The sequence below is a fragment of the Prunus dulcis genome, unplaced genomic scaffold (genome assembly GCF_902201215.1).
Source record: "Prunus dulcis unplaced genomic scaffold, ALMONDv2, whole genome shotgun sequence".
NCBI lineage: Eukaryota > Viridiplantae > Streptophyta > Magnoliopsida > Rosales > Rosaceae > Prunus > Prunus dulcis.
The window spans coordinates 1,886-11,213 of record NW_023010519.1 but is presented as its reverse complement, the minus strand read 5'-3'; the positions used below and the strand labels follow the sequence as shown (position 1 = coordinate 11,213).

Sequence of the window (9,328 nt, the reverse complement as noted above, 5' to 3'; positions counted from 1 at the left end):
AATCCCCTTTCCACTTGTTCTTGCTTCAACTTGGCCATTGCTTCTGATTCCTTGAATACCATAATTGCAGTGGCAGGGGCAAGTTCAATTTTTTCTTTCATTCTCTTTATATGTAGGAGATGCATGCGCGCATGATAACGACAGCGAATTGTGCGGTTTTTTATGACACCCCATCTAGCTTGGCCCTCCACAATTTTTTGAAACTATGTCTGCATGAAGATTTTTCCAAAACATGGTATTGCGTTGACATTGCTGTATGCCATGGACCAAGTCTGCAGGGAGTGAATTCGGTGACTTGGTTTCTGTTTCAGTCTCCCCTCCTTCAGTAATTGAAATCGTTGGGTTTGGTGTGAGGTTATGGTCCATGGTCTTTGATATTAATTGTTGGCTGGTGTACAACTTAATTGGAACAACAGGGGACTAAATGCGATGTGAGTTAAATCTGTGGGGAAGGTAGTGGCTGTAAGCAGCAGTTAATGTGATGGAAGTTTTCATTTCAAACAGTTGGGTTGATTAATATACCTGCAAATTTTAATGACCAAACCAGTAAGTGAGAGAGTTATTGGCGGGAGGGATTAGGGGGAGTAATTGGCGGGAGGGATAGGCGGGAGTGTTAGGCGGGATAGTATTGGGCGAGATAGTATGGGCGGGAGTTATTACCCAGGTTGACTTTATGCCTTTTTGTAATATATTTGTATGTTGGACGTTCCCAACTTGGTCATTTTCCCATTATGTCATTGAAATAAGGGAGTTGCCTATTTGCCAAATTCACCAACTCATTCGAATTGACCAATAATGGTTATTGTCTTATTTCTCATTTCACCAATCTCAATTCGTTTCCATTTTGCCATTTTTCATATTTTTCCTATTTTCCATGTGTCATCCAATTTTCCAATTTTCCATTTTTCCAATTTTTCAATTTTTCATTATTTTTTCCTATTCCCTATTTTCGTATTGTGCAATTTCCCAAGTTTCCTTTTGTTCTATTTCCAGTTTTCCAATTTTTCAATGTTCCCATTTTCCCCCCATTATGTACTTATAAAATGTTGCCTACTTTGCCTAATTCAGACAGTAATTAAAATTGTCCAATATGGTAATTGTCTTATTTCCCATTTCCAGAATTTCAATTCGTTTCCAGTTTTCTGATTTTCCATGTGTTCCTGTTTCCTATTTCCAATTTTCAAAATTTAAGTTTTTGTCCATTTATCCAATGTTTTTATTTCCAATTCGACTATTTTATAAGTTTCCTTTTTTTCCTATTTCAAATTTTTCATTTTCATAACTGTCCTTTTGTTCAATTTCCACTTTTGCTATTTTCCAAGTTGCCTGATTTCCTATTTTCCTATTTTCCAATTTTCAATTTTCAATTTCCCAATTTGCTTATTTGCCTACTTTCCAAGTGTCCTTTTTTCTGAATTTTCGAATTTTCGAATTTTCTAATTTTCATGTTTTCAGAGTTTCCTTTACTATTTCCTATTTCCTATTTTCCTATTTTCCTATTTTCCTATTTTCCAAGTTTCCTTTTGGCCAATTTCGAAATTTCCAATTTTCCAAGTTGCTTTCTTTTCCAATTTACAATTCCCAAATTTCCTATTTTCCAGTGTCCTTTTTTCCTTTTTCCAATTTTCCAATTTTCCAACTATCATTTGATCCTATTGCCTACTTTCCTGTTTCCAATTTTTCCTTATTTCCTTTTTCCAATTTTCCAATTTTCCTATTTTCCAATTTTCCAATTTTCCAACTTTCCGACTTTCCATTTTTTCGTATTTCCGTTTTTCCAATAATTCTTTTCTTCAATTTCCAATTTTCCAAGTTTCCTTATTTCCCATATCCAAGTTTTAAGTTGTCACTTTTCCAAATTTACAATTTTCGTGTTTTGCTATTTTCCTATTTTCCAATTTTGTGTTCTGAAAATCGCAATAAATGCTTACTTACATAGTCCTATTTTTGGTTCCAATCCACAATTTCCTATTTCCCATTAAGGTTTCTTTTTTGTCGTTTGGAAGCCAATTTTATTGTTCTTAATGTCATGTTGTACTGCTGTAACTTACAGCCAAGGAGTTAATGGTGTAGTTTTGAATCCCATCAATTTAATGCACCAACACAAAACCCAATTTACCTCATATAAGTTCGTACATATAACTCAACCTTCCTATATAGAACTGCAACAGAGGCACCTTCTTAACGGGAAAGGTAATTAGTCTTACTGAAAGGCAATATTCTCCACTCAACCTAACCATATAGTCGTTTACAACTGGAGACTGAATGTACCTCTATTTGTTTTGTTGCAGGCAACAGCTGTGAATTGTCCCCAGTACTACTTCAACATGTCCGATGTACGCCCTCCTAACGAGCATGTCAGTTACCCGGGGGACCAGCCCTGGCATGTGCCATTCCCATCTCCACCTCGGACTCCCAATCATGATCCCACTTCATCTGGAAGTGAGGCTGAGACTCATGATCCGCTTGACAAAATCTCTGCCGTCAAGCACCACCTCCAATATATGTCAAAGGCAACGGATTGGTGGGAGAGTAAGTGCGATATTCATGGCCAAGTTATGGGAAACTTGGCCAACAAGTTGAACAAAGCATATGCTGGAGAGGTGAAGCAAGCTCTTAAAGCAAAAAGTCGGAGCAAAGAGTTAGAGTCCTTGAAGTTGAAATTGGAAGACAAAAAGAAAAATGCCCTCGAAACATTCACACAATCTGAAGAATATAACCATGAAATGGTTGAATGTTTCAACAACGGCTTCAAAATGTTCCGAGATTATGCTTCGGTCATCTCACCAGACAACAATTGGAGTGAAATTGATGTAGCTGGTGTCTGGCAGGTACTGAATATGGGTTCTGATGGAATGGCTCATCATAGCCTCGTGCATGCAGCGAGAAGAAAGGACAAAGACATGGATCTTTTGATGGACCTGTAGTAACGGTGAATGCTGCTTCAGTTCATCTCACCCGAGTACATGGATCTTTTGTTGCCTTCATTTTCCCTTCGCGGGATAGATAGTATTGTTCAGTTTGGGAGGCGATTTCTTTCGCATGTGTGAAATGTTGTATGTAATGTGTATGTATTGTATGTACATTGACTTAATATTGCATTTGTATTGTGTTTGTATTCCCTTAATACTGTAATGTGTATGTATTGTATCTATATTGCCCTAATATTGCCCTTATGTTGTACTTATATTGCTCTACTATTGCCTTTGTATTGTATATTTATTGTGGCCATATTGCCCTACTATTGCCTTCGTATTGTATATTTATTGTGGTCATATTGCCTTCGTATTGCCTTCGTATTGTAGGCATATTGCCCTACTTTACCATCAATGCCAATCCATGATTTTTCAACTTCAGCATGCTATGGAAAAAAAATTGTGGTTAGGATCTAAATGATGCATCATTTTCTGACCAAAATAATAATGATGCATCAGAACGTATATAGAAATGACAAATCATAACAAAACTGAACAAAGCCATACAAAACAGATTCAAACCTTTCCCTGCAGCGCCGTCATTGTTCTAATCACATTCACCCCGCAATTCTGAGCCAAAGTACGTGGTATAGCCTCAAAAGCTATAGCAGCAGCTTCATACGGCCACTGTTTTACCATAAAAACACGTGTACCCATAAAACTCCAATAAAATGCATGTAAAGTGAAACCACAACTAATTCTTAATCTAAAGTATGTCAACGAGCATGTGAATTGAAGTGACAGCCAGTTTATTCACAGAATTTAGATTTCTACTTCCACAAGGAGTTATTCTTTGACGAGTTTTACACAACAAATACCAAACTTTTGGATGAGGAAAGGAGCTTTTACCTTTTCTATACCTTCCACAGATGAACTCTTTTGCTTCAATGTAGCAGATACAATTAACTGTGTAGCACCACCACCAGGACCAAGTTTCGGATTCTTGAGGATGTTTCTTGCTACAGACATGGCATCCTATGACCAGATATAAGGGAGTAAATAAGACATTTCAGCATAATATATTTATTCTACGTAATGGGGACAAAGAAGTAAAACCATTATACCTGCAAATTCCTTTCCACTTCATTTCACAGATCCTTACTAGGACCTCTCAAGAGTACAGTACATGCTTTAGGCTCTTTGCAATCAACAATGAATGCAAAAAACTCATCACCAATTTTCTTAACCTCAAATATCCCAGCGCCTGTACCAACATCAGACTGTTGCAATTCATCTGGTCTGTTAACAATTACAGCCCCACAAGCCTTGGCAATTCGGTTTTTATCTGTTTTCCGCAACCTCCTCATTCCACTGACGCCGGCCTTGCTAAAATAATGGCATGCCAAGTCACTAAGCCCCTTTTCTGTGATAACCACATCTGGTTTAAACTTCAATATTTGCACACATAGCCTCTCGATGTATTCTTCTTCCAATTGTAGCAGGACTCCCCAATCTTCTTCTTTAAGCAACTCAGCATTTGTTTGGTTCTCGCCTTTCTTATATTCGAGAGGCCAATCAAGAAGAATGATGCGTTGGTTGAAAATCTTTCTTCTCATTTTTCCAGGTGCAATAACATCTTTGTTAATCATTACTCCTTTGCGAACCACTGAATCTTCCAACTGGCCACCAGGAACCTTCTCAACCTTTATGTACTTTTGAATATCCATTCCCGCAGACCCTGGCCAAGGTCCACCCCTACAATTGTGGTAGCGTCAAGTGCAATTCAAGGGGCAGTCAATTTGGTATGGTGGCATAAACATGTTTACTCCATCAATCACCTGTATGGCACAGAGCTTCCTTCTTCCCTTGTCGTCTGTAGGTTTCAACTTCACACTTTTGATATACATGTATGACAACTTGTGGCTATTTATGTATGGCCTCGTAAGACTTGTTCTGCTAGTCCACAGTATTAGGCGAGAAATTTTGTGTTCAACTGACTGGAAAGACTTCAGATGACAGAAACAAGAGAAGTTGAAGAAAAAGGGTTAGCAAGAACATAAGTCATGGCCACAAAATAAAGAAAACATGCAATAAGCTCCACAGTAATGTTTACATATTGACCATAATCAGAATATTGGGGAACAAAATACCACGGACAAATACATGAAATGAAAAACGACTCGGCAGTTACTGTGAGATAAACCAGAACATAAAACTTGGAACAACCAAACGAATAAAAGCAAAGCCATGTCATACAAAAAACCCTACATCAAATAACAGTGTATGGTCATCTTGGTTGGAATATTGCAATCAACCCTTGGTTGAGACCGACCTGCAATAACAATTGGGTTCAGTGCAGATGAAGGCATTTATGAAGGGCAGTTCCAGAATGAAGACTATGTTCATTTGTAACTGCCACCAAATCAGTTCATTGTTCATATTGCCAAATATCATACTGCCAAATCAGTTCATAGTACCAAATCAGTTTTTGTATTTGTGTTGGCATAGACAGCCGAAAAGAAACTTACATCGTGAGGTGAATTAACGGACATGAAGAAATTTACCTCATAAATATGCCTCCCCCCTTAAACCCTCAATTGCAAGCTTGAGTCGGTAATATTTGATCTTCAAAGGGTCAACTTTATCTACCGACATCCCAGCACTGAGATGCTCGATGAATTTGACGGTCAAGATTCCGCAAGACGCACTGTGAGGCCAATTAGTTGGGAAATTAGAACTGCAGTTATGTCAAATTTGGATAAACAGCACAAAATTCACAAACGTTACCCATCTCGTTGTTGTGGCACATCTGCAATGCTGCACACTGAGAATGGCGTATACATCGACATCGTCAGCCCCTTTTGCTTCACCTCTTCAACCTCAGAATCATCATAAAAGTGCATATCGAACAGCACTCGTGCCAGCGTATCGCTAATAGGGTGCAGAAGCGTAACCAGCTTTGAACGTTTCGTATAATCAATATAGGAGTCATACACGGTTGCAGTATGTCTTACGAAATCAAGTTCGATTGCAACCCAATGAGACCCTTTCAGATTATATGGAAAATACACCTTCCGGACTTTTGTCCAAGCTTGGGCATAGCCGTGTTGCCACGTACCACGCACAAAGTGATGTAAATTCTTCACCTTGCTGGCTGGAAGGTCAACGGTGTTTGAACCAGCAGCCTTCTTCGATCCACGTTTCCTGGCCGTCGGTTTGAACGGCTCTAGAAATTGCTGCACAAATTTAAATGAAGGCATATTAGAAAATCACAACCGACAGCAAATGAAGCACAAATTGCTGCACAATGGTTACATGTTTACCTGCAAGCAACAATCTGCCGTTGTCCAGTCCGTTCCAAAAACCAACGGATGAGATAGTTGCCTTTTGCGGATAAGAAAGGTTGCCATGTCCAGGTGCTGAAAGTTGACACATATAATATTAGCACAATTTCATACAACTCAACACTTAAAAAAGGTGAGAAAACAATTTAATTATCGTAATAAAGTACAGCTTTGTGTATCGTTACCCTTGAGCTCATCCATTCGGTTTCATCGACAAGTCTGTAGAAAAAATCAGCGCCCACTGAAAATGATTCCAGCTGCACCTCCGCACTACAAAAGGCAAACTTGCAACGGTTACTTGTGTAGTCATGTCATAAATATGACTTTGTTGATGAAAAAAATACACATGTATATTAAAGCAAACTCTGCATTCTCTCATTAGTGTATGACTACATAGTAGAATAGGATGAATATTGGAATTGAAAGGTCAAGAATCGTAACCTGATATCGCTTTTCCAGGCACTGCAAAACTGTAGTAACTGCCTTCACATCTTCAATGGGCAAGGATTTGGATGGATCAAAACATGGCGGGGTTGCAGTCGCAGCCGACACAGTCATCGTCCTCTTCTTCCTCAAAGGATCTGTAAATGGGCTCAACAATGTCTGCGCCGGGCGCTTCTGTCTGCACCCTTTACCTTCCACTTCTTTTTTTTTCAACACTTGAACTACCTTCTTCATCACCAGCCATAGTAACTGTGGGTAGACTTGGAGGATTCATCAAACCTCCCGATGGCATACTCTTAGTGATTTTCCAATCTTCTAACAGCTTCATGACTCTTTGGCAGATTTCGTCACACCCAGCAACATCTTCCGGGGTAGGCAGCTCATCGGATTCTGCCGGGTCAGCTACTTCATGCACTTCTGAGTGAGGAACTGAAGCGGCCATTTTTGCCTCTTCAACTACCATGGCTGCGGAAGGTTCGGCTCCATCACCGGGGACTTGTGTTTCCATTACTGCCGGTTTTGTCGGCGGACTTACATAGGCATGTAATGGCGACAAGTCATTGTTGCCTCCTTCATTCATATGAGGACTACCGAGGTCCTCATGTCCTTCCGCAGCTTCATTCACCCCACCATTTTTTTTTTTCAGCTGCTCTATCTCCAACTTAAAATAATGCTCCATTGAAGCCAGGGTGTTGCGGAAATCCTCCACACACTTTGTATTTTTTTCGAACTCTTTTTCAGCTTTCATTGACTCCTTCCGTACCTTGTCTTCCAACTGATGCACTCTGTCGCAAAGTGCTCGATTTGATAGGGAAACTTTGGCCAATTCATCCTTTGTCCTTTGAAAGTCACGCTTCAAAGTGCGTAACTCTCTGGACGCGACTGTACCCTGCACTAAGTTATAATGCATGTGTTACTATGCAGGCCACAAAATATTGCAACTATACAGCAGTTATTTTCCTATTGTAATATGACGTATATCTTCGAAAAAATGTAATGCTTGCCTTAGAAGACGACGGAAGGCTTGCAGTTTCGTCAATGTCCTTCTCTTTTTCTTCTACAGAGGCAGAAGTGCCGGTTTGTTGTTCAGCGTCATCGCCCAACAAGTCAACAAGTTCTTCATGTCGTCAGCACTGTCACCCCAAGTCCAATACGGCTGCTGCTTGTCCATCACAGATGGCCGGAGAAGCTGCACATCAACCTGCAATTTACACATACAATATACATATCAGTAAAGTAATTATATTATATTTTCATATCCCGAACATTATCATTAAAAACTGAACTAACCTCACGGTTCTCGAATACTTGGCTCATTAGCTCATAAAAACGCGGCGAACTATTGCTCCTCCAATGTAGTAAACGAGGGATGTGCGCATTTTCTTCGTGCACCACCAAATGTAGTGCAGCCAACGCTGGAAACACCTCATACGCCCAAATCTGGTTTCAGGAATAAAAGGTCAGTCATTGTAAACAAATGCAATTTAACTTCAACATCAATGGACATTTGCTCACCTGAAGTGCATACGGAAAACCTTTGAGGTGGTACTCTCTTGGTCTACCGGTTGCCGTTGTTGTTGGTTTCTTTCCAGATTTTTTTGTTTTGGCAGTTTTTGTGGGCACTTTCACTCGCTGGTAATCTGCACAAAGTGCCCTCAGCAGTGACGCATTTGTCTTCGCATAAGACACAGCACCCCATGGATACTTCCCAAAGTCTTCAAGGTCTTCCGCCAACTTCAAATATCGCATGTCAATGTGGACATGTTTTTCGCTGCCCAACAGCACAAAGACAGCAAAGTATAAGAATCCAAGCTTGAATACATCGTCCACATCATCGCATTCGAGGAAGGCCTTTTCTAATTCCAACAGGTTCACAGCTTTATCGTTGGCAAAGTACTTCCGTTTCAATGAGCAGTTCTCATTCGTGGGAATCGGAATAAAGGGAAGGTTTCCAAACCTTAGCCCTGTCACGATGCAAAATTGCTGCGCCGTGAATTGGATGACCTTCTTGCCAACAATGAATTTGATCCCGTTCAGTTGGGAAACTGTCTTGGGATCAGCTTTCCTGAGCAGCAACCCGTGGACAATCGGAGAAGTCCACTTGAGGTCCTCAATCCCTAGGAGATGACCAAAACAACTCTGTTCAAACATTTGCAGCTGCTGTTCAGTGAATTTCTCCTTGATCGTAGTGATTGCCGTCTTCGTATGGGATAACGACAATGCTTTCCCTTGGAATTTTTGTTCCTCCGTAATCATCAACTTCATTTCACCAACCATATTTCCCTGCATGCCAATATTATAAACAGAATTTCAGTCGGTTGCAATCTACACAATAACAAGCAATAAACAATCACCACTTATGAACAGCCTATTATAGGATATGAAGTGAAACAAATTGAAAAAATACATATCATAAACAAAACCCCAGCTATTTACAACTGACCTCCTCATTTAATGGCTCAAAGCCAAGTTTCAACACACCCAGTACTCTACCACTCCTGCATAATATAATATCTAAACACACATCTCAACACACCATATAATCACACCATCTAATCATGAGACAGCTTCAGCTAGAATGGGAATGTGCGGTAGCACAAGCCTAATTGACAACAATTCAGGAGT

General features: G+C 39.9%; 2 protein-coding genes and 1 pseudogene across 2 annotated transcripts; all 3 read right to left on the bottom strand.

Annotated features, from left to right (window-relative positions):
* Positions 1-3,490: 3,490 nt before the first annotated feature.
* Positions 3,491-4,698, bottom strand: LOC117613707 (annotated as a pseudogene).
* A 480-nt stretch (positions 4,699-5,178) lies between these two features.
* Positions 5,179-6,728, bottom strand: LOC117613706. Its single transcript, XM_034342279.1, has 6 exons — positions 6,701-6,728; positions 6,445-6,529; positions 6,239-6,334; positions 5,703-6,151; positions 5,480-5,622; positions 5,179-5,247 (listed from the first exon to the last, which is right to left on the bottom strand). Exons 2-5 carry the CDS (start codon positions 6,454-6,456, stop codon positions 5,481-5,483), a joined length of 699 nt encoding a protein of 232 aa, XP_034198170.1. The 5' UTR covers positions 6,457-6,529; positions 6,701-6,728; the 3' UTR covers positions 5,179-5,247; position 5,480.
* Positions 6,729-7,760: 1,032 nt separating this feature from the next.
* Positions 7,761-8,980, bottom strand: LOC117613705. Its single transcript, XM_034342277.1, has 3 exons — positions 8,219-8,980; positions 7,994-8,143; positions 7,761-7,904 (listed from the first exon to the last, which is right to left on the bottom strand). Exons 1-3 carry the CDS (start codon positions 8,978-8,980, stop codon positions 7,761-7,763), a joined length of 1,056 nt encoding a protein of 351 aa, XP_034198168.1.
* Between the last annotated feature and the right edge of the window lie 348 nt (positions 8,981-9,328).